The sequence below is a fragment of the Balaenoptera musculus genome, chromosome 14, assembly GCF_009873245.2.
Source record: "Balaenoptera musculus isolate JJ_BM4_2016_0621 chromosome 14, mBalMus1.pri.v3, whole genome shotgun sequence".
NCBI classification, from domain to species: Eukaryota; Metazoa; Chordata; class Mammalia; order Artiodactyla; family Balaenopteridae; genus Balaenoptera; species Balaenoptera musculus.
Genome location: NC_045798.1, coordinates 24,608,189 through 24,633,778, shown reverse-complemented (window position 1 = coordinate 24,633,778; position 25,590 = coordinate 24,608,189). Strand labels below are relative to the sequence as shown.

At 48.1% G+C, this 25,590-nt stretch overlaps 1 protein-coding gene across 1 annotated transcript; it reads right to left on the bottom strand.

Moving 5' to 3' along the window:
* Positions 1-28: 28 nt before the first annotated feature.
* TFIP11 (tuftelin interacting protein 11) lies at positions 29-23,358 on the bottom strand. Its single transcript, XM_036823460.1, has 13 exons — positions 23,213-23,358; positions 21,313-21,533; positions 9,212-9,365; positions 8,748-8,904; positions 7,455-7,582; positions 6,891-7,043; positions 4,808-5,335; positions 4,581-4,687; positions 3,766-3,934; positions 3,110-3,353; positions 2,513-2,655; positions 1,901-2,066; positions 29-442 (listed from the first exon to the last, which is right to left on the bottom strand). The coding sequence occupies exons 2-13, from the start codon at positions 21,522-21,524 to the stop codon at positions 87-89; spliced, it is 2,517 nt and encodes an 838-aa protein (XP_036679355.1). The 5' UTR covers positions 21,525-21,533; positions 23,213-23,358; the 3' UTR covers positions 29-86.
* Positions 23,359-25,590: the final 2,232 nt, after the last annotated feature.

Here is a 25,590-nt window from a genome sequence, read left to right as displayed (position 1 = left end):
CTTTCAGAGTGAGCAGGAAGTACGTCGGCTATGACTTAAAATACTGTTTGTTTATTCACAAGTCCGTCCGTGGCAGGTGCCGCGGTCTACTTGGCCATGTCAATCAGGCTCTGCAGGGAGGTGGGCACCCAGGTCTTCTCCCCCTGCACGAACACCACGCCCCGATCGATGTAGATGACGATGCGGCCGAAGGTGTACAGCTGCTTTCCTTCGTGTCGCTTCCCGATGACGGGCATGAAGACGATGTTGTGCTCCTCAGCCTTGGTCTCAATGAGGTCTTTGAAGTTCATGGGCACGGAGCTGGCAGCCACGCCGATGCCTCTCTGGGCCATGTTCTCAGCCTCCCGTCGCTCCTGCATGGCCTCGTACTGGAAATCCTTCCTGCGCTCCGTGTGGGTGAGGTAGGCGATGTTCTCCCGTGCTCCGGGCTGCATGTAGGCGCCTGGCAGATACAGAGAGGGGGTGAGGGACAGGTCCCAGCGTGACTGACTGACAGAGATGGAGACGCCGACTCGGCCTAGGGCTGGGTATGCCACAGGCGCCGTCTCCTAAGGCCTCCTGCTGCCTCAGAGCGCTGGTTTAAAATAAACCAGCTGATCAGGCACCTTGGGGGAAGTGTGGCCAGCTGACTGCAGTCGCATAAAAATTTCTGGTTAACACCTAACAACCAGAGATTATTAAATATTCCACATAATAAAAAAGCATCAGCAAGGGATTTATTCTTATGGGCCAGAAACCTTGACAGTCATTAGCCACTGTTCTGTTCCCTTCTTGCTAGAGTCTTCACTCCACACTTGCCCCAGGGCAGCTTTTAGAACCCTGAAGACATATGGCCTATACTAGTTACATATTTAATTTACCCATACAGGCCCCCAGCCCTGGAAGAACTTTACTATATCTGGGGAGCTGAAACACAGATGTTTCAGCTTCACAGATGAAGGGATAATACAGGACCACAAATGCCCAGTGGTAACAGGGGGGTACAAATGGGGAACTGTTCCGGGAGCTTGGGGTCAGGGTGGCTGAGGAAGGATGGCTAGAGTATGAGAACAGAGATGGCCCACTGATGTCCCTGGAAGGACCTGGGTAAGTAGAGACCATAGACACATATTTGCCTCATTAAATGCAGGATGTGTCTATGAATTCTAACTCTGTTTTCATGTAATAGGCTAAGTAGAATTAAAGCCTCGGGAAATTACAATCCCAGCTGCCACTCTGTAGTTCTGTGACCTTGAATGAGCTCTTGACCTTGTTGAGCTTCTCTGTGAAACACGGCTAGACTAGGTGCTCCACTGGCCTTTGCTTTGAGATGTGAGCACACTCTTAACACAGGACTGGCTGAGGAGGCTCCCAAAACTGATATAGGCAGAGGGACTTCCCTAGAACTGAGTAGTTTGGGAACAGATAGTAAATGGACCAGCCAGCTGCCTACTTCTGACACACCAAAGACACCGCCTACTGAGTACCATCCACGAACAGTAACTTGGTCCCCCTCGGTTCTTAATAAAAACCTGGAAGTGGGTCCTTCCTACTGTTTACAGGTAAAGAAAACGGGCTAAAGAGGTTAAGCAGCTACTAAGTGTTAGTTAGACTGTCACCCTGCTCCACACCATGAGCTGTTACACTGGAGTGGCCACAGAGTGCCGGCCAGGCAGACGTGCCGAAGAGCCCAGACCCAGCTTAAGTGAGCGTCCATTCAGGAAGAACGCCCCCTCCCAGCCCCAGGGGGTGGGGGAGTGGCTGCTAGCTAAACAACTATGTGATGGGTCTTGTGGGCAAGAGTCTGTGTGCCCTGGAGGCGACGGCGAGCCCACTGGTACCTGAAAACTCTGTGTCATTTCCACGCTCAGAAACGTGGAGCTCAGGCCCAGGACCTCCACAAAATGGAACCCTCACTCACCGACATTGGAGGACACCGCCCTGTTCATGATATCAAGTGCCTCGTTAAATTTGTCCTTGACGGATGGGTGCGCCAGCACTTGGTCTGAGAACATGGACTTCCAACCCAGGTACCACTTGGTGATCTCCTCGTAATTTGGGCTGTTACTGAGCCAGGAGCACAGCACCTGCCAAAAGGGAACAAATAAGAAACCTGCATCCACAGTGGCAACAAATGGGAGCAAAACTTCCAAAGGGGCCACTTGTTTTGTTTGGGTCCTGCTCCTACAAGCTGATGATACCTGCAGGGGTTTTAGGGGGTCAGCTCGGTAGCTAAGTGCCCTGCGTGTAAACTGCACCTCGGCCTCCCACCCACACAAGCGATACCAGCCCCCACCTTACAGGGCTGTTGTGAGGAGTGGGGGTGATCAGACCAAGTGCTTAGAACAGCATCGGGCGCGTGGCAAATATCCAGTAAAGTGGTAAAGTGCTCGCTCGCTGTTCCTGCCCGCCTCATTCTTACCTTGCCGTGTAGTTTATCTTCACTGTGTGGCCACAGCACTGCCACCCAAGTGACTCCAGTGACTCCCTCTCTGTCCCCAACGCACCCCCAACAAAGCGAAACAAAGCGTACCTGAAGCCACTTGGGGAAGAAGTGCTTTTCAAGAAGCCCCACCAGGCTGGAGACAGAGATCATCCCTTCCCAGTCGATGACCCAATAAAAAGCATCCATGTGCTGCTGGTGGGGGTTGATGACCAACTCCCCGAGGCACATCCCTGGAAGAGAAACCCAGCCTCTAAGGCAAAGCCACACAGCAGTGGCGTCACCAGACAATGTCGGCCTTCGATCTGCTTTTAAAGGTCAAGTTGAAGCTCTCTTGGCAATTCTTAAAAATTGTTTTCTTCTCTAATCCAGAAATAGCTGTATTTTTAGCTCTATTTTTAGAATCCAGTATGACAAAAATTTCAGAATACCTGTGGCTATACTGTCAGCAAAGGCCCAAACCGGACCAATCAGGAGGCAGGCAGGGTCTGATGCAGTTAGTGCAGAAAGGGGCCTGGTTAACGTTTATATTCGGCCTCAGTGCACAAAATGCCACCTCTTAAACTGAGAAATATCATGCACTCAGAGCTTGAAGGCCATGTTTTTAAGCAGCACCATCGTTACCGCCAGACACAGAAACCAGGCACCGAAGCTGCTCGACTCGGATGCACCTCCCCGGTTCCTTACCCAGCTTGGGCACTATGTTCTTGACCATGAATGCTTCCCAGGAGCCGGGGGTGAAGACATCTTTCCAGGGCTGGAGGATGAGCTTGGCCGAGGAGTCGCTGGGGTGCCACTTCTGCAGGGCGCTGGCCAGCTTGCTGCGGATGGGGGAGTAGAGCGGCTCCAGGCGCGCCTGCATGAGCGGCAGCCACGGGTGGACCCACGAGTGGATGGGGACGGTGTCTGTCAGCGGGTTCCAGTTTTCCACCTGCAGGAGGAGCGGGGGAAAGGCAGCAGTTCACGCGGCCTGCGGGGCAGTCACACAACGACCCCCGTGCTCTCCTGGCCGAGGTCCCCGTCCTTGGCGCGTGTATGGGCGACACGGTCTCCATTACGTTTTCCCCAAACAGGGACACCGACCCACCAATAGACCCATGCAATTTGTATTAAATCTCAGAAATGGCACAGTTCTGATTTTATTAAAGAAGCCAAGTAAATGGATTCCCTATTAAGGGGGGGTTTTGGGGGAAAGTGCTGAGCAAAGGGCTGGAGTTAACATTACAGAACAGTGGCCGTGTTGGTGAATTCTGGGCACTGTAACAGCAGTGAGAGGATGGAGAGAAACGTGAAACGAATCCCCGTGCTTCCTGATGACAACCGTTTCCCACGCCCGGCCCCACCTCCTTCTGCAGCTTGGGGAAGACGAGCTGGTCCAGGATGTTATCCAAGATCCACACGGGAATGATGTGCACCCAGCTATCCAGGAAGTCCACCATCGGGTCACAGTTCCTCGGCTGCCAGTGAGTGACGATATTTCGAACAAATGGCATCCAGACTTCCCATATCAGCCTATGCGAGAAAGGCAGAGGGCGGCTGGCCCAAAGCACTGACCGGTTTCCACGTGTGCGAGGTACACCACCACCCACCTCTAGGGTAAGAATGAAAATGGCAACAGCGGGGCAATCCAGTCACAGAAAACCATCGGACCGGCCCATGTGTTGGCCAGACGTGCGCCTGCCTCGACCCTGCTCTCCCGGCCGCCCCCTCGGCCTCGGGGCCTGTCTCCTCAGTAGCACCCGCCTCCCTGGCAGGGCTGCTGCCGGGTCCCGCCCCCAACCCCCAAGCGCCGTGTGCTTCCCCAGCTGAAGCTCTGTCTGCACAGCCGACGCCCCTCATGCTTTGGGTCACAGCTTCAACGTCACCTCCCCTGAGAGGCCTGTGCCCCCCCCACAGGTACGCATACACAGGTGGGCACCCTTGTCATTCTCTACTGCTGGACCCACGTGGCAGCCTGGGTTTATCTGTCCACTTCCTTGGTTACCACCTGCCTTTTCCCCTCACTGGAGACAGGCCGTCTCTTCACTCCCAGGGTACGGCAGCACGCAACACAGGCAGATCCTCAACGGCCACTTGACAGGTGTGGGGTGAACCGAGCAGCACCGGCACGTGGCCGAGGGCTCACACAGGCAGTACCCCCGTCCCCCCCGAGGAGCACCTGTGGAAGGCATCTGCCGAGAGGTCCTGCCCGCCGTGGGACAACAGCTGGTCGTTCTCCAGGAGGCTTTTCCACTTGGAGATGATCTCGGTGCCGTACGTACAGTCCTGAGGAGAAACACAGCAGCTGAGAGGCAGCCGGCTGACGGCCCCCTTGCCCCCTGGACTGTCTCGCACCCAGGCCTGCCCCGGAGGAGAGGCAGCGCGGCGGGCTCCCCGCCCACTCACCTTGAGGGGGTCCCACTCCTTGAAGTAGTCCTTCATGAGCGGGTAGACGATGGCCACGGCCAGGTCCACGCGGTCGGACATCCTGTACTCCTCGTAGTACTTGTCCTGCAGCGTCTCGAAGATGCGGGCGCACTCGTCCAGGGTGAGGGGGTCACCGCAGCCGGGCTGCAGGCGCCGCTCGCACTCCTCCACGAGCTCCAGGACCTTGCTCAGGTTGGAGATGACCCGCTCCTCGTGCTCCAGGACCTCCGACATCTTCTCCAGCTCGTGGGACAGGTTGACCACCATGTCTCGCTCGTACTGCAGCTGCCGGTCGTTCTGGATGATCTCCTGCTCCGTGAGGTCGATGAGCAGCTGCAGGTTGTGCTCCAGCTCGGGCAGCGCGAAGCCGGGGGCCCTGGCCTCCTTGCCGGGCTGGGGCGGCTGCTGTGCCTGCAGCGGGAGCCCGTCGTCGGGGACGCTGTGCTTGTGGCTCATCTGGCTGTAGCTGTAGTAGACCTTCTGCTCCCGGCCCGTCATGTCTATGACCTTGGAGAAGCGGCAGGGGGCACGCGGGTTAATGCTCACCACTGCTGCCCTGTTAGACACACACCTGAGCCCGGGGAAGGCACGACGCTAGTGGGAACGTGTCAAAACCCCACCGTTCAGCAGAGCTGGAGAAGGGCGGTGTTTCTCAAAGTGGGGCCTGGGCTGCGCCAGATTGGAAGAGACTCCAGGGACAAAACAACCAGGTACAACCAACCAACCGGTTCTTGACTCGGTCCCTCTGGACCAACCGGATGGAGAAGACTTTTTAGCAAAACTGATGAAATATGAATGTGGACTATTTAGTTGAGATGAAAGTCTATTTTCATGGAAAAGTAGAGGCTGTACTGATCAAAGCAGGCAATCGGACAACATACACAATCAAAATATCGTATTTTGGTAAAAAAATGCATATTTAGACAAAAACACCTGGAAGGATGTACATCACAGGTGTGAAAACCGGTCATTTATGGGAAAGGAAAGTAATTCTAATATTTTTGCCTCTATTTCCTAATTGTCTAAAACATACTGCATACTGCTCTGTAATAATAGTTGTTTTTTTAATTTAAAAACAACATGAAACATACAGAAGCCACAAAGGCAACCAAGGAAATGAGCTAACTTCAACGTCTGAAGGCGACTGAGGAAACGAGAACGTGGCTGTGCTGACACAGAAGCCTCGCCGTCACCTGAGGTGAGAGTGTAATCTCTGAACCACCCGTATCAGGAATACCTGGGGGAAAATAACTGAGCATGAGCCCTCAGGCCCCGTCTAGATCTACAGCCTCAACATCTCCAGCTGTGACCTGGGCATCTGCGCTTCTCACCAGGTCCCCAAGTGACCTGATACACAACACCCTGACCTTTGAGAACCCCACTCGACTTTCCGTAATATACACACACTGTATCTCCTATGCTATGTCCCCTACAACAGACATCTGTCACCAATGTTCTCTGGCCACTAGGAACAGTAATGGAAAAGCCTCAGAGACTATCTGTACAGAACAGTGGTAATCATCTTAAATGCAATGCTGGGATGCCCTGAGGGCCCACTCCTGCTCCAGAAGTGAGTTAGTGCAACCTTCCCACGATTTAAGAGCCTTAAAGACTTTAACCTGGTGACTGCACTTCTAGGAATCTATCCTTAACAGCTGTAAAACAAAGACAAGCCTTTAACAGCTGTAAAACAAAGACAAGCCTTTATACACAAACTAACCTGCCCCAAACTAAACCAGAAATGTTAACGGTCTAGCAACAGAATGACAGGAACATCATTAAATTCACTGACAGCAAGCTCGAGAAAGCTGGGGACATGGTTCGATTTAGCACTCTCATGCCACAAGGAGCGCCTGGCACAGGGTTGGGACGGCGATGGGCCTGAGCGTGCGTGCAGGGAGCGGGCACAGGCTGCGCCACGCCACAGACGCAGCACGCGCAGACCCAGGATGCAAGGCCAGCGGGAACCTTACGCGCAAATGTTCGGTGACTGCTCTGGTGTGTGGGTAACTTCGTGTCTTCCAAGCCCCCATCCTGGACCAGGCATCCACGGGCCCCGTACCTTGACCTGAGAAAGCTCCTTCTGGGGAGCAGTGAGCTTCTTGCTAATCCTGCCCTTGGCTTTCAACTCTTCAACTGTCTTGTAAGAGTATTTGGGCTTCTTCTTGCTTCCGCTGGGGTCTTTCCTCCACTGGCTCAGCTCCTTCTGAAATTCCTGAATCAGAGGGATACAGTCCATCACAAGAAGGAAGGGCCACTTTTTACCACAGGTGGGGTCACTGAGACTTTCACAAGGTTCTGTGCCAAGGACCATGCTGTGTAACACTGAACCCAGCCAAGGACGCTGCTTGACACCCGCTCCCCGCCCTTACCAATGCTGAGACCCCTTCCCCTCACACCCACCCTTATGTTCTCCCCAGGACTTCCTGGCACTACTGCTCTTTCCAGCCACACTGTGGTCACTTGTCTACTGCGTCCCTGTCCACCAGGCTCCACACCCGTTCAGCGTGGGACACCAGCCTCCAGCACGGTGAATGGCACACGGTAGCTGAGCGAGTGAGCGAGCAGATGAACAAACACCAGCTGAGAGGGGCACAGACAGCACCCGGCCCGTCTCCTGCCTCACCTCCTCGGCTTCTTCTTCAGAGTCAGCCATGGGGAAGTCTTGCAGGGGCTGAGTGGTGCGCTCCGAGCCGTATGCCCCCACAGCGCCCTTCCCCTTTCTCTGCTTGGCTTCGATTGGGTTGATGATACCTGACAAATTTCAGCAAGACAGAGACTTCAGGTCTCGGCAGTTGCCATGTGTGTGAGCCACTCAGGGGGACCGCACTCCTGGGTCCTTACTCACGACGACGCACCACTCAGGAAGGAGAGTGTACTTCCGCCCTCACAACACTGTTCCGCTCCCGGTGACCGCAAGTGTCTGTGCATTTATGCTGCCACAGAGCAGTGTGCTGATTTCACCCTATGTATGTCCTAAATACAGATTTCCATTTCCACTTGGATTCATTTTTTTAGTGGATGGGAATATTCATTTATAACTGGAAACTCTGGCATAGTAGAGTCTACACTTTGTTAATTTGGAAGCCTATTAATACGGAAAGGGCAGTAATTCAGATAATATATTAATTCTGATTAAACTGAGGTGAAGCTGCCATTTAATATGAAACTCCACCTACTCTACTTAGGACGTCACGTCTCCCATGCTTAACTTGCTCTGTAACATGTTTAAGCCTTGGAAATAAATGTGTCTTTCCTGTAAAAAAGTTTACAAACAGGACTACAACATTTCAGTGAAGAACTGCCCTCACCCCAAACTTCCCACCACACCCCTCCCAGCTAGTACTGTGGAAATGCCACATTAGAACGTCCCTCACTCTCATTCCAGGTCACCTTTTCCATCTTCACTCAAGTCCATGGATTTTTCATACAGCTAATAGTTACCTGTCCTGCCCCTTTGTGAGCAGGGACCGCAGACTCATATGCCTTGAGGGCCCAGAAACATTAACAGGAACAAGGAAAGTGTGCTGGGGTGTGGAGAAGGCTTCCAGAATAAGGCCGTGGCTGCTACCTGGGGCAGGAAGATTCAGCTAAATCAATCACTGCCAAGCAAATCTAGAATTCAGATTTTAAAATACTGGCAACCAGTTTGATTTTTTAGAAACACTGGGCGGGCCAGAAAGAAGCCTGTTTTCAGCCTATCAGCCTGCAGCCTATTTGAACCCTGACCTCTCCCTCCTGCTGAAGTAAGTGTATTTTATGTAACTTGAGTTCTGATAAAGTGCGGTGGCTTGAAGCACAACTGTCACGTGCTGCCAGAAAAGCGAAAAAGCCGAGAAAAGGCAAAGCACGCCCCAGCTGCTCCTCCGGCCTCTGCCTGGGCGCCCTCGTGTGAGACCGTGGAGCGGGGGTACCGCACCTTGCGCATTCTTCCCGAGGCCTCTTCCAGGGACATAGCCCATCTTCTGAAGAAGCTTCTGTCCAATTCCTTTTGTGTGTCTTTCCCAGCTGCCAAAATCCATGAAAGACTTGGTGCCTCCTGCAAAACCTTTCTGGCTGGGTTTAAAATTGCCACCCTGAAAAGAAGAAGAAAAATCAAAAGAAGGAAAAACCTAAGAAAGAAAGCTTGGCTGATGGGAATGTGGCCTGGCAGTCACAGAGCATTATGAAAAGTATCCTATTGTACAAACGAAACATATCTGTGATGTGTCTCAGGAAAGAGACAAGACTGCACTGCACATACCACCCCTCAGGGAAACCTGCCCCACGGGGAGAGACCCACAAGACCGGCCTCCAGCTGAACCCCTCCCCCAGCAGATGCTTGGGCCAAAGAGATCTTCCAGGGGTATTACTAAGGTCACAATCCTTCAATAAAAATGCTACCGTTTTTAACTTCTTTGGTCCGAAATCCTTAGGAAATTCATCCTGCTTCACAGGTTTCTCCTCATCGTCGGAGCCTTCCAGCTCCGGCTCTTCTGCCGCCCCTTTCTTGAGCCCCGCGCTGATGAAGTTGACTGGCGCCGAGTAGTCGCGGGCCCTGCGGGCAAACACAAGGCCCCACGGGGTCCATGAGAACTCTCTGCAGGCATCCCTTGTAGCAGCTTTGCTGGCCAGAGAACTCCTTAGAGTGGACCTCGTGGGTTCCATTTTAAAGACCAACCCATTGACTCGTATCAAAAGGGGCCCAATAATCACGTTTGACGTTTTTGCCTGATGTGTTCAAGTCAACTCCATGGCTTAAGAGTTACCAATAACAGAGTTGACTAAAAATTGTAAACATGATGTGACTGTCCACCTTCCTTTTACGTTTTTGAAAAATTAACTTACTTTAAAAAGCATTTGTGACACTGAGTCAAGATGGCAGAGTAGGAGGATGTGGAGCTCAGCTCTCCCCATAATACATCAGGAATACATGTACAAATGGAACAGTTCTCAGAGAACACCTGCTGAACACCAGCAGAGGACCTCGGACACCAAAAAGGACAAGAAAGAGGTCTGCGTAACCAGGTAGGACAAAAGAAAGACAAAAAAAAAAAAAAAAAGACAGGCCCTGCGCCCCTGGGAGGGAGCTGAAGGAGAGGAGAGGTCCCTGCACCCGGGGAGGTCCCGCCACCGGCGGAGAGATCGGCTGGGACAGAAAAGGAGCTTCGGAGGCTCAGAGGAGAACGCAGCAACCGGTCCGTGACAGGCAGGACAGACTGAGAACTAGGCGGACGGTCTGTGCCACAGCCCTACGCACCCCAGCCTGAGGCCTGTGTCCACTGGGATGGGCAGGGGCTGGGTGCCCGAAAGTGGGGTTTAAAGAACAGACCCGGGGAGAGGACTGCTTATGGCTGTGCAGAGACAGGCCGTAGGGGTGGGAGTGCGGAGCTCTGCAACCAGGAATGCTGGTGGAAGCAGCCCAGGCCGCCACAGAAGTGAAGTGCCTTTTTTAAGAGGCACGCGAAGCGCAGGGCCACCACCGCGGCCTCTTCCCCGACGCGCAGCCCCTGCCTCCCCGGGCTCTGGGAGGGGCTCCTGGCTCATGTGCTCCAGCAGCCTCGGGAGCAGATGCCCATGGGTGGCCCGCACGCAGAGGAGGGCCTGAAGCCACAGCTGAGCCCCAGGGGCCTTGAAACTACGGAAGAAGAGCTGAAGTCTCTCCTTGCGGCTGCGTGAACTGGATTTACACCTCCACTGACGGCTTTATAAATTCAGCTCCTGCTGAACATCCGAGTGGACGAGCGCCCCCTCAGCTGAAAGGCCTGGCTTCAGCAGCCAAGGGCTCTGTGGGCACGTACACGCGGGGCTGGGCCAGGCCGGAGTCCGAGCTGCCCCCACAGCAGGTCCAGGTGCAGCACCGCTGCGGTCCTGGGATTCAGTGCATGTGCGCTGGTGGCCCAGTGAAAACAATGCCTGAGAGTCACCGGGGCCAACTGCCAGCACACCCACAGTTCAGGTGGGACCAGTGCCAACAACAGCGTACTTTGTGAGCCCACGCAACGGGGAAAGAGTGACACAGCAGAGCACATTCACAGGTGAAAGCTCCAATGGAGGAATACTCAGTGGCTTCTCTCCCAGTGGGAGGGCTCCAATCCCACCTACCTCGCACCGCGGATCAGAAACGCATCTGGGGGCTTCTACTCCAACAGCTAGGGAGCAGACCCTGCCCCTGACATGGCAGTGACGACCACAGAGCAAAGAGGAGGCCTCACTTGATAGCCAGTGTAGGCTCTGGTCACCACAGCATCAGTCACACCACCTATCAAAGGGATAACGGCCAGCATACACTGAGGAAAGAGGTGGCAGACATCCATACTAAAGGCAGCACTTGCACTAAAAAAATATTAAACCCACGCAGGCTACACAGGGACATTCCCACTTAAAAATAGCCTTCCAGGGACTTCCCTGGTGGTCCAGTAATAAAGAATCCACCTCACAATCCAGGGATGTGGGTTTGACCCCTGGTCAGGGAACTAAGATCCCACATGCCGTGGGGCAACTAAGCCCGCACACCACAACTACTGAGCTCACACACCTCAACCAGGGCCCGCATGCTGCAAACTACAGAGCCCAGCACTCTAGAGCCCGTGCACCACAACGAGAAAGACAAAACCCACATGCCACAACTAGAGAGAAGCCCACACACCACAACAAAGAGCCCATGCGCCACAACGAAAGATCCCGCATGCCTCAACGAAGATCGCACATGTGCCACAACTAAGACCCGACGCAGCCAAAAATAAATAGTAAATGAAATAAATAAATAAATCTTGAGGGAAAAAAAATTGCCTTCCAAGACAGTCTGAGGGTCTGGCACCAGGAGGAGGAACCCCCAGGGCATTTAGCTTTGAAGGCTAGTGGGGCTGGAGTGCAGGAGTTCCACAGGGCTGGGGAAACAGAGACTCTACTCTTGAAGGGCGCACACAAGGTCTCACGTGCACTGGGACCCAGCACAAAGCAGTACCTCCATAGGAACCTGGGCTAGACCTACTTACAGGTCTTGGAGGGTCTCCTGGGGAGGCAGGGGTCAGCTATGGCTCACTGGGGGGGCAAGGACACTGGGTGCAGAGGCCCCAGGGAACACTGGTCAGTGTGAGCTCTCCTGGAGGTCCCCATTTTGGCACCAAGACCTGCCCCCACTCAACAACCTGCAGGCTCCAGTGCTGGAACGCCTCAGTCCAAACAACCAGCCAGATAGGAACACAGCCTCACCTGTCAGCAGAGAGGCTGCCTGAAGCCGTACTGAGCTTAAAGCCACCTCTTGACACAGCCCTCCCCACCAGACGGAAAACACCCAGCTCCACCCACCACAGGGCAGGCATCACTCCCTCCCACCAGGAAGCCTGCATAAGTCCCTGGACCAACCTCACCCACCAGGGGGCAGACACCAGAATAAAGAGGAACTACAATCCTGCAGCCTGTGGAAAGATGACCAGAAACACAGAAAGACAAAATGAGATGACAGAGAAATATGTTTCAGATGAAGGAACAAGATAAAACCCACAAGAACAACTAAATGAAGAGATAGGCAATCTACCTGAAAGAGACTTCAGAGTAATGATAGTAAAGATGATCCAAAATCTCAGGAAAAGAACAGAGGCACAGACCGAGAAGACACAAGAAATGTTTAACAAAGAGCTAGAAGATTTAAAGAACAAACAGATGAAGGATACAACAACTAAAATGAAAAATACACTAGAAGGGGGACTTCCCTGATGGTCCAGTGGTCAAGAATCCGCCTTCCAATGCAGGGTACACGGGTTTGATCCCTGGTCAGGGAACTAAGATCCCTCATGCCATGGGGCAACTAAACCTGCGTGCCTCAACGAGAGAGCCCGCGTGCTGCAAACTACGGAGCCCATGCGCTCTGGAGCCCGTGCACCACAACTAGAGAGAGAAAACCTGCACACTACAACTAGAGAGAAGCCCGCGCAGAGAGAAGCCCACACGTCACAATGAACAGCCCACGTGCAACTAAGGCCCAATGCAGCCAAAATAAATAAATAAATAAATAAATAAATATAAAAAAGATACACTAGAAGGGATCAATAGCAGAATAACTGAGGCAGAAGAACAAATAAGTGAGCTGGAAGACAGTGTGGTGGAAATCACTGCCACAGAACAGAGTAAAGAAAAAGAATGAAAGGAAATGAGGACAGTCTCAGAGACCTCTGGGATAACATTAAACACACAAACACTTGCATTATAGGGGTCCCAGAAGGAGACGAGAGAGAGAAAGGGCCTGAGAAAATATTTGAAGAGATTATAGCCAAAAACTTCCCTAACATAAGAAAGGAAACAGTCAACTCCAGGAAGTGTAGAGAGTCCCATACAGGATAAATCCAAGGAGGAACCCGCTGAGACACCTATCAATCAAACTGACAAAAATTAAATACAAAGAAAAAATATGAAAAGCAACAAGGGAAAAGCAACAAATAACAAGGGAATCCCCATAAGGTTATCAGCTGATTTTTCAGCAGAAACTCTGCAGGCCAGAAGGGAGTGGCACGATATATTTAAAGTGACAAAAGGGAAAAAAATCTACAACCAAGAATACTCTACCCAGGACTTCCCTGGTAGTGCAGTGGTTAAGACTCTGCGCTCCCAATGCAGGGGGCCTGGGTTTGATCCCTGGTCAGGGAACTAGATCCCACATGCATGCCACAACTAAGGAGCCCTCAAGCTGCAACTAAGGAGCCTGCCTGCCACAACTAAGACCCAGCGCCACCAAATAAACAAATTAATTAATTAATTAAAAAAAAAAAGAATACTTTACCCAGCAAGGCTCCCATTCAGATTTGATGGAGAAATCAAAAGTTTTACAGACAAGCAAAAACTAAGAGAATTCAGTACCACCAAACCAGCTTTACAACAAATGCTAAAGGAACTTCTCGAGGCAGAAAAGGTCACAAACAGAAACAAGAAAATTATGAATGGGAAAGCTCACTGGTAAAGGAAAACATACAATAAAGGAAAGCAATCATCCACACACAAATATGATATCAAAACCAGCAACCATGAGAAGAGGATAGTACAAATGCAGGAAATGGGAAATGCATCTGAAATTGAGACCAGCAGCTTAAAATAACCTTGTGTGTGTGTGTAGGCTGCCACATCAAAACCTCATGGGAACTGCAAACCAAAAACCTACAATAGATACACACACAAAAAAGGAAAAGCAATCCAAACACACACTAAAAATAGTCATCAAAGCACAAGAGGAGAAAACAAAAGAAGGAAAGAAAAAAGACCTACAAAAACAAACCTAAAACAATTAAGAAAATGGCAGTAAGAACATACATATTGATAATTACCTTAACTGTAAATGGATTAAATACTCCAACCAAAAGACAAACACTGGCTGAATGGATACAAAAACAAGACCCATAAATACGCTGTCTACAAGAGACCCACTTCAGATCTAAGGACACATAGAGACTGAAAGTGAGGGGATGGAAAAAGGTATTCCATGCAAATGGAAATCAAAAGAAAGCTGGGGTAGCAATACTCATGTAAGACAAAAGAGACTTTAAACACTGTTACAAGAGACAAGGAAGGACACTACATAACGATCAAGGGATCAATCCAAGAAGAAGATATAACAATTATAAATATTTATGCACCCAACATAGAAGCACCTCAATAGATAAGGCAAATGCTAACAGCCATAAAAGGAGAAATCGACTTTACAGCCCACTTTTATCAATGGACAGATCTTCCAGACAGAAAATCAATATGGAAATACAGGCCTTAAATGACACATTAAACAAGATGGACTTAATTGATATTTATAGAGCATCCCATCCAAAAGGAGCAGAATACACATTCTTCTCAAGTACACATGGAACATTCTCCAGGATTGATCACATGCTGGGCCACAAAGCGAGCCTCAGTAAATTTAAGAAAACTGAAATCATATCAAGCAACTTTTCTGACCACGCTATGAGATTAGAAATCAACTACAAGAAACAAACTGTAAAAAACACAAACACATAGAGGCTGAACAATATGCTACTCAACAACCAACGGATCACTGAAGAAATCAGAGAGGAAATCACACAATACCTAGAGACAAATGACAACAAAAACACGACAATCCAAAACCTATGGGACACAGCAAAAGCAGTCCTAAGAGGAAAGTTTATAGCAAAACAATCTTACCTCAGGAAACAACAAAAATCTCAAATAAACAACCTAACCTTACACCTAAAGCAACTAGAGAAAGAAGAACAAACAAAACCCAAAGTTAGCCGAAGGAAAGAAATCATAAAGGTCAGAGCAGAACTAAATTAAATAGAGACAAAGAAAACAACAGAAAAGATCCATGAAACTAAAAGCTGGTTCTTTGAAAAGATAAATAAAACTGAAAAACCTTTAGCCAGACTATCAAGAAAAAAAGGGAGAGGACTCAAATCAATAAAATTAGAAATGAAAAAGAAGAAGTTACAATGGACACCACATAAATACAAAGGATAAGAGACTACTACAAGCAACTATGTCAATAAAATGGACGACCTAGAAGAAATGGACAAATTCTTAAAAAGGTACAATCTCCCAACACTGAACCAGGAAGAAATAGAAAATATGAACAGACCAATCACAAGTACTGAAATTGAAACTGAATAAAAAATTCCCAACAAACAAAAGCCATCCAGGACCAGATGGTTTCACAGGCAAACTCTATCAAACATTTAGAGAAGAGTTAACATCTATCCTTCTGAAACTATTCCACAAACTTGCAGAGGAAGTAACATTCCCAAACTCACTCTATGAGGCCACCATCACTCTGATATCAAAACCAGACAAAGATATCACCAAAAAAAAAAAAAAAAAAAGAAAAAGAAAGAAAATTACAGACTAGTTTCACTGATGAACGTAGATGCAAAATCCTCAACAAAATACTAGGAAATCAAATCGAACAATATATTAAAAGGATCAAACACTATGATCAAGGGGGATTCATCCCAGGGATGCAAGGATTCTTTAATATCCGCAAATCAATCAGTGTGAAACACATCAACAAGTTGAAGAATAAAAACCATATGACCATCTCAATAGATGCAGAAAAAGCTTTTGACAAAATTCAACATCCATTTATGATAAAAAAAAAAAGAACTCTCCAGAAAGTGGGCATAGAGGGAACATACCTCAACATAATAAAGGCCATATATGACAAACCTACAGCTAACATCATACTCAACGGTGAAAAGCTGAAAGCATTTCCTCTAAGATCAGGAACAAGACAAGGATGTCCACTCTTGCCACTTTCATTCAACATAGTTTTGGAAGTCCTAGCCATGGCAATCAGAGAAGAAAAAGAAATAAAAGGAATACAAATTGGAAAAGAAGTAAAGCTGTCACTGTTTGCAGATGACATGATACCATACATAGAAAATCCTAAAGATGCTACCAGAAAACTACTAGAGCTCATCAATGAATCTGGTAAAGTTACAGGATACAAAAATTAATACACAGAAATCTGTTGCATTCCTATACAATAACAGAAGATCAGAAAGAGAAAGAAACAACCCCGTTTACCATCATCAAAAAGAATAAAATACCTAGGAATAAACCTACCAAAAGACCTGTACTCCGAAAACTTTAAGATGCTGATGAAAGAAATTGAAGATGACACAAACAGATGGAAAGATATACCATGATCCTGCATTGGAAGAATCAGTATTGTCAAAATGAATATTCTGCCCAAGGCAATCTACAGATTCAATGCAAATCCCTATCAAATTACCAATGGCATTTTTCAAAGAACTAGAACAAAACATTTTAAAATTTGTATGGAGACACAGAAGACCCCAAATAGCCAAAGCAATCTTGAGAAAGAAAAATGGAGCTGGAGGAATCAGGCTCCCTGACTTCAGACTATACTACAAAGCTACAGCCATCAAGAGTATGGTACTGTCACAAAACCAGAAATATATATCAATGGAACAGGATAGAAAGTCCAGAAATAAACCCACACACCTATGGTCAATTAATCTACAACAAAGGAGGCAAGACTCTACAATGGAAAAAAGACAGTCTCTTCAATAAATGGTGCTCAGAAAACTGGACAGCTACATGTAAAAGAATGAAATTAGAACATTCTTTAACATCATACACAAAAATAAACTCAAAATGGATTAAAGACCTAAATGTAAGACGTGATACTATAAAACTCTTAGAGAAAAACATAGGCAGAACGCTCTCTGACATAAATCGCAGCAATATCTTTTTCGATCTGTCTCCTTGAGTAATGGAAATAAAAATAAAATAAACAAATGGGACCCAATTAAACTCAAAAACTTTTGCACAGCAAAGGAAACCATAAACAAAACAAAAAGACAACCCACAGAATGGGAGAAAATATTTGCAAACGATGTGACCGACAAGAGATTAATCTCCAAAATCTACAAACAGCGCATGCAGCTTAATATCAAAAACAAAACAAAACAAAAAATCAAAAAATGGGCAGAAGACCTAAACAGACACTTTTCCAAGGAAGACATATATATGGCCAAGAGGCAATTGAAAAGGTGCCCACAATCGCTAATTATTAGAGAAATGCAAATCAAAACTACAATGAGATATCACCTCACACCAATCAGAATGGCCCTTATCAAAAAATCTACAAACAGTGAATGCTGGAGAGGGTGTGGAGAAAAGGGAATCCTCCTACACTGTTGGTGGGGATGTAAATTGGTACAGCCACTTTGGAGCAGAGTATGGAGGTTCCTTAAAAAACTAAAAATAGAGCCATCATAAGATCCAGCAATCCCACTCCTGGGCATATATCTGGGGAAAACCATAACTCAAAAAGATACATGTACCCCAATGTTCACTGCAGCACTATTTACAGTAGCCAAGACATGGAAGCAACCTAAATGTCCACTGACAGATGAATGCATAAAGATGTGGTACACACAATGTTCACTGCAGCTCTATTTACAATAGCCAGGACATGGAAGCAACCTAAGTGTCCATCAACAGATGAATGGATAAAGAAGATGTGGCACATATATACAATGGAATATTACTCAGCCATAAAAAGAAACGAAGGACTTCCCTGGTGGTGCAGTGGTTGAGAAACCGCCTGCCAATGCATGGGACATGGGTTCGAGCCCTGGTCCGGGAAGATCCCACATGCCGTGGAGCAACTAAGCCCGTGCGCCACAACTACTGAGCCTGTGCTCTAGAGCCCGCGAGCCATAACTACTGAGCCCGCGTGCCACAACTACTGAGCCCGCACGCCCTAGAGCCCGTGCTCCGCAACAAGAGAAGCCACTGCAACGAGAAGCCCGTGCACCGCAACCAAGAGTAGCCCCCGCTCGCCACAACTAGAGAAAGCCCACGCGCAGCAACAGAGACCCAACACAGCCAAAGATAAAATTAAATTTAAAAAAAAAAACTAAAAAAAAAAAAGAAACGAAATTGAGTTATTTGTAGTGAGGTGGGTGGACCCAGAGACTGTCATACAGAGTGAAGTAAGTCAGAAAGAGAAAAACAAATACCACATGCTAACACATATATATGGAATCTTAAAAAAAAAAAAAAAAAAAGGTTCTGAAGAACCTAGGGGCAGGATAAAGATGCAGACGTAGAGAATGGACTTGAGGATGTGGGGAGGGGAAGGGTAAGCTGGGACGAAGTGAGAGAGTAGCACTGACACATATACACTACCAAATGTAAAATAGCTAGCTAGTGGGAAGCAGCTGCATCGCACAGGGAGATCAGCTCAGTGCTTTGTGACCACCTAGAGGGGTGGGAGGGAGACGCAAGAGGGAGGAGATATGGGGATGTATGTATATGTATAGCTGATTCACTTTGTTATACAGCAGAAACTAACACAACATTGTAAAGCAATTATACTCCAATAAAGATGATTAAAAAAAAAAAGATGTGGTACATATGTACAATGGAATTTTTTTACTCAGCCGTAAAAAATAATGAAATAATGCCATTTGCAGCAACATGGATGGACCTAGAGATTATCATACTAAGTGAACTAAGTCAGACAGACCAGAGAAAGACAAATATAATACGATATCACTTATATGTGGAATCTAATTAAAAAAATGACACAAATGAACTTATTTCCAAAACAGAAACAGACACACAGATCTGGAAATCAAACTTATGGTTACCAAAGGGGAAACGTGGGGGGAAGGGATAAATTAGGAGACTGGGATTAACATATACACACTACTGTATATAAAATAGATAACTAATAAGGACCTACTGTGTAGCACAGAGAACTCTACTCAATATTCTGTAATGACCTATATGGGAAAAGAATCTGGGGAAAAAAAAAGCATTTGTTTCAGACACTATTTCAAGTAGAAAAATCAAACAAGAAAGACACTCTCATAAATCAAAATCATAAATAAGTAAAATATATTAAGAGAGATTATATGAATGTAAAGTATATTAGCAATTATATCAATCAGATTCTTAGAAAATCTCATCTCCATTAAATTTGTTTATGAAAACTAAAATACCTAAGAGGGACTTCCCTGGTGGTCCAGTGGCTAAGACTCCGTGCTCCCAGTGCATGGGGCCCAGGTTGGATCCCTGGTCAGGGAACTAGATCCCACACGCTGCAACTAAGAGTTCACACACCGCAATAAAGATCCCACATGCCACAACTAAAATACCCCGCATGCCGCAACTAAAAAGATCCTGCGTGCCACAACTAAGACCCGGCGCAGCCAAATAAATAAATAAATAAATAAATAAAATATTAAATAAATAAATAAAATACCTAGGAAATCAACTCCGTGAGATGGAAAGTATTGATTTTAACCCTGAATGCCTCAAGAACAGTAGTTACAATAAGTCATTAGCAACAGTTCCCTTTTGTATGAACTGGAGCTGATAGCTTTCTATTGTGTAGTTAAAGGGAGAGAAAAGATTCCAAAGAAAAGCCCCGGGAGTATTGCAAAATAAGGCGATGCTTTACAAAATGACTAACCTAGTAAATAAACATCCCCATGGCAGCAATAAAATTCAGAGAATTTTTTCCTAAGAGATGCAATATAGAGCCCAACTCTAGAGTCAGATAGGCCCAGATTCTCACAGCTTAGCTGCGTGACTTTTGGCTGCTGTTTCTTAATCTGTAAAATGGGATGATAATAATGGTACCTTTCTCGGACTTCCCCGGTGGTGCAGTGGTTAAGAAACTGCCTGCCAAATGCAGGGGACACGGGTTCAAGCCCTGGTCCAGGAAGATCCCACATGCTGCGGAGCAACTAAGTCTGTGCACCACAACTACTGAGCCTGCGCTCTGGACCTCACGAACCACAACTACTTAGCCCGTGTGCCACAACTACTGAAGCCCATGCACCTAGAGCCCATGCTCCGCAACGAGAAGCAACCACAATGAGAAGCCCGTGCACCGCAACGAAGAGTAGCCCCTGCTCGCCGCAACTAGAGAAAGCCCGCACACAGCAACAAAGACCCAACGCAGCCAAAAATTAAATTAATTAATTAATTAATTAAATTTATTTATTTATTTTTAAAAAATAAAAATAAAATAATGGTACCATTCTCATAAGGTCAATGAGACGAGGCCTGTGAAGAACCCATAGATTTTGGCTGCTATTATTATCTTATGATCTTGCAGTTCTTGACCCCTGATCTATGCATTGTCCGCTGTTAGATTTCTTGCCAGATGAAAAAAGGTTGAAGTGATCTCTGCTCTTTCTCCCCAGTTTCCTTTGTGAAAAATGTACAATATCAATGGGCTGGAGCCTCCAAGCCTCAGGTGGGGACAGGGAGACAAACCCAAATCTACTACACACTCTGGTCAAGTGAGTTGCAGCCAACACACACACGACTTCACACCAAGGAGGAGGCTTTCAGCCTGAATCCTCATCCCTGTGCTGCCATCTTAGCCCAGGTCTCCAGCACCTCTGCCAGGACCACTGCCTGGGCCTCCTCACAGAGCCCCCTCTTCCACTGTGGCTCCCCGCCAACTTTGCACATGAGCAAAAGGGTCTTCTACCCTTCTTCCCAGGTCATACCCTCTCTACACAAACCCACGGCCTCTTCTCAAACTATACTCCCCACTCTCTCCCCGCTTCAGCCCACAAAACCTCTCGTATCCTCATGGGTGCCCTGCTGCCTCCCATCAAGGGCCTTTGCTTACTTGTGCCTCCCCTACCGGCCAATCTTCCCTGACCTCCCAGAATAGGTCATACTCCCTAAAATGTGTTCCCCCTCAGGTCCTACATCAGTTACACCCTTCCACTGTGTGAGCCTGTCTCCATCCACTAGAGTCTGGGCTCCTGGAAGGCAAGGACTGGGTCTACAGCACAAGGCTTAATACACGTAACTGCTCACTTAACACCAACTGATGATCCACCAGTCAGAGAGCAGCGCTCTAACCTAAAGCGGAACTGGGCTCCCGAGCTGATGTCGCAGCTAAGGGACTCAGTGAGGCCGGGAGAGAAATTTACTTAGTGGGGTAGCTCCCCAACTCCTAGGGAAGCAGCCCGTGCCAGCCATACCGTTTGCCTCCAAAGCTGGGCCTCTCTTCATCCGAGTCTCGCTCTGCCCACACTCCGTAGGTGGCCTCTTCCTTGGTCTGCCAGTGGCGCTGCCGGTTGGGGTTGAATTCATTCTGGAGATCCCAGTCGGTGATCTCAAAGTTCTCCCGCTCGTCCTCGTCATCCATGTGGCCTTGGCCTTCCCCGTCCCGGTACAAGTGGGACAGTGACATGCCCTGTCACTAAAGGAAGGGATAAAAAAAGGTACAGTCTGTGACAAGTCCTGGGAGCAGCAGAAGGCTTCCCTGTGAGTTCCTACTCCTTGCTACCTTCAGAACGTCCTCCAAACTAAAATTCACTAACATCATTGTTACAATTCAATAAAGCAGACACTAAACACATATTGTAGAAAACAACAGGTACTAAAACAGGTGGAACAAAAGACCAGTCCCAACAGTCCATGTGAGTCTTAAGCACGTATTTCCTTGTCAATGTCGTAAGACATCACACACACTCACATACACACAAACCACATAAAAACAGCTAAGGAAGTATGCTGTTCTATGTATTATTGCCTCAGAAATGAGGCAGACATCTTCCTGGACCCCAGATTTTATTAGTTTTTTCTATTGTCGAGTAAAGAGTTTCACCTGGACCTCTGACAGTCGCAGCACAGTGAGTTTTCTTCGAAGACGCTTTCTGAAACACATTATTTGATGAGAACCTCATCAAATGAGCCTTAGTTTTCCTCACAAACCATGAACCTCTTCTGAGGCGCCAGGAGGCAGTAGTAATTTATGAACACGGCCTTAACAGTACACAGCTGTGAAGTGGAATACAGACATCATCTCAGGGTAGCTGGGTGATGAGATTCAGCTGTCTCTTAAGCGGATTAACTGCAGTACCAACCTTAGAGCATGCTTGTAAGGCAGACTGAACGAGATGGTGCTTTAAAATCACTTAGCTCCCAATAAGTGCTCAAGGAAGAGCTTGTTACGGTAATCCCATGATTAGGTTCAGAGCCCTTCCTATTATTGGATTCGGGAATGAGCCGAGCAAAGTGACTGTGAAACCAGCTGCTAAAATCACAGCCCGAGTTAAAATCCCCACTCTACCAGGTACTCCGTGTATGAGTATTAAATGCAGATGAAGTGCCACGCATGGGCCACCACACAGCAATACATTCAATATATGACAGCACTGTGATTCGCCTCTAGCAGTTGCTGCAAACAGCCTTCAGGGACGGGGGCTGGCTACTTCCCCAGGCGGTGTTAAACTCTGGTCAGCTCTGTTTGAAACTTTTCCCTGCTTACTCTACTCACTGGTGCACTGGTTGGGTGCTGCCGGTCCCAGCCTCATCCAGGAGCGCAAAAGAGGGAAACATTCTCAGAGGAGGCGGGGAGTCCCAGATACACGGGAGTCACTAACACCGCTGCCTCCTTGGGCACAGAGCATGGGGATAACCACATAGTTGTCACGAGTTATAGAGCCCCCGGGGGGTGCTAAGCACTTGCTGGACGCTTCAGGCCGATAATCTCATGTAGGCATCAAGACACTTCTACGAGAAAGGTACTACTAGCGTCCTCAAGCTTCAGATTAAGTAAAACGAGGCTAAGTTAAATAATTTGCCCTAAGTTCCACGGCTGGCGGGGCTCGAAACCAGGTGGGCCTGAAGCCAGGGCTCGGGTGTCTCCCTGCCATGCTGTCCAGGCCCCGCGGCGGAGACTCGGTGCCTAACTCGGCCCAGGCCCCGACTGCCCAGTGACCCCGAGCGGCCCGCCCCTCTCCCCGCCTCGGCAGAGCCGTCTGCGAAAGGGGAGCGCAACTGGCGAGGCCGAGGCCCACCTCCCCCGAACCGCAGCCCCCACTCCCACTGGCACGGAATCCTCCGAGTCCCCCGCCCAACCCGAGGCCCGCTCACCTCTCTCCTGCTCAGCGTATCAAACACAACTGCCCGCTCCGGGATAGAAGCGCGCCGAGTCGGGGACGGAACCCGGATGTGCCGGGACAGGCGCGCCGGAAATGACATTTCTCGACAGCGGAAATGTCGCGCCGGTTGCCATGGCAGCAAGGGAACGCTAGGGCGGCTTTGGCTCTAGAGTGGCTGAGCTACTAGGGAGGGTTTTCAGGGCCCGGAATGGCGGAGGGCTGATTTCCCTGTCGCGCCCGCTTCGTGGCGACGCCCAGCCTGTGACGACGGGTGTGGACGTCGTCGAGCCACCCTAGCCTAGGGAGACTCCTTTGCCAGCCTGAGATTCTAAATCTGAAAAATGGGGATATAGGACTAGCTCATGGGATAGCTGTGTGTGAGACATTTGCGGGGGGCGGGGGGCGAGTTAGAGGTGAGGAACGGGACATGACATTCAAATAGGAATAATGAAGGTCAAGACTGTCTCCTGGGTCTTTGGGTCTCTCAGTATAAGCACCGTCGTGGGCACAGATCAGTTGCCTTATACAGGTGTTTGAGGGAGTGAAGGAATGAATGGGCAAACTCTAGAATTCCCAAGTATTCCCGCCAGAAAACCTTTCCATTCTCTTCCTTTCCAACAGGTTGGTGAATAAATCCATTCAATGATCTAATAAAAATGTACTGAGGGCCTACACTGTGCTAGGCTCCAGGGATCCAGGGAATAAAGAGGCACCAGGCACTCCCAGAGAATCCCTCACCAGCTCTGGACTCTGTGTGGGTACACAGACTCCAGAGTTCCGATCTCAGCTCTGCCACTTACAAACCGTGGACCTCGGGCAAGGCATTAATTACATGTTAAGCCTCAGTTTTCTCTTCTGCAAAACGGTTGAGATAAAATATGTAAGCAATTAAAACTGTACCTGGTACGTAACAGGTGCTTAGGGAGTGTTAGCTGCTAATTTTTGCTTTGTTTTCTCTCACTCTCTCTCTCTGTAAGATGAAAAGATCCAGGAGGCATTGTTAGAGTATACACAGAGCATTGGACTTGGAGTCAAAAGACTTGGGTCTAAGTTCCCATGGTTGTTATTAATTAAACGAGAACCTACACGAAGCCAATTACATGCCAGCCTCTTGGGAACAGGGACGGTGACTTAATGGTCTCTGTATCCCAGTGACATGTCCAGTCCATGTGCCTTACACATAGACACACACTACATAGTACGTACTCAGGAAAGAATCTGGAAAGTGAGGTTTTAGTAGAGGAGAAGGCTGGGGAGAGAGTCTTACAGACTGAAAAGTCCACCACGGAGCAGAGTGAGGGAAACACGGAGACGAGATAAACCATGTTGAGCCTGGGCCTGAAAATGTGTATGTTTCTATTTGTAAGTCAAAGTCAAAAATAAAAATAAGCCTGGCTTCTCAGTAGCTATGTCCATAGCTTTACAGCAGATTTTTATGGATCTGAGCTACTTCGCTCTTGATGGACTGATGCTAGTGGATTTGTTTCACCAAATGGACCCTACCATGTGGCTTCTGGAAAAGGAAACCTTCTGGATGGTTGTGGGGTCATTGAGAATACAGGCTCTGATCAAGTGTGTGTCCCCTAGAATGGGGCGAATGGGAATCACGTGATAGGATGTCCTGAGAAGATCGAAGCATCACTCCTGTGATTTCCTGCCAAGCTGCATAACCTGAATGGAATCATGAGGATACAGAAGGCAAACTCCATTAAAGGGACAAAACAACCGGTCTGTCATCTTCAAAAGTGCCAAGGTCATGAAAATGAAAGACCCTACAACTGTTCCAGACTGAAGGTGACTAAAGAGACATGACAACTAAATGCAACACATGACTCTGAACTGGATCTTTTTGCTATAAAGGAAGTTATTGGGGCAGCTGTCAAAACTTAAATGGGGCCTGAGGTTTCCATTGTAGTGATGTGTCCATGTTCATTTCCTTAAATTGATGGTTGTCCTGTGGTTATGATGGAGAATGTCATTGTTTGTTGGAAATACTAAAGTATTTGGTGCAGGGTGGAGGGGCATCACATAGGCAACTTAATCTCAAATGATTAAGAGAAATAATGTTTTCTCTATGTACTTAGAATTTTTTAAAAGTTAAGGTTCTGGAGTAAAACTTTAAGGATCCAAATCTCCACTTTGCTGCTTCCTAGATATGGGACCTGGGGCAGGTTGCTTTGCTTCTCCACACCTCAGTTTTCCCACCTCTAAAATGGAGATAAAGATAGCACTGCTCTAAAAAGGTTGTTCCCAGGACCAAAATAAAAAGGGGGAAGGCTAATTAATGCATGTAAAACTCCTGGCATAGTAAGATCTTCTTAAATGGTTGTGGCTATTTTCATTTAAAAGACCCAATCTCATATCTCTGCA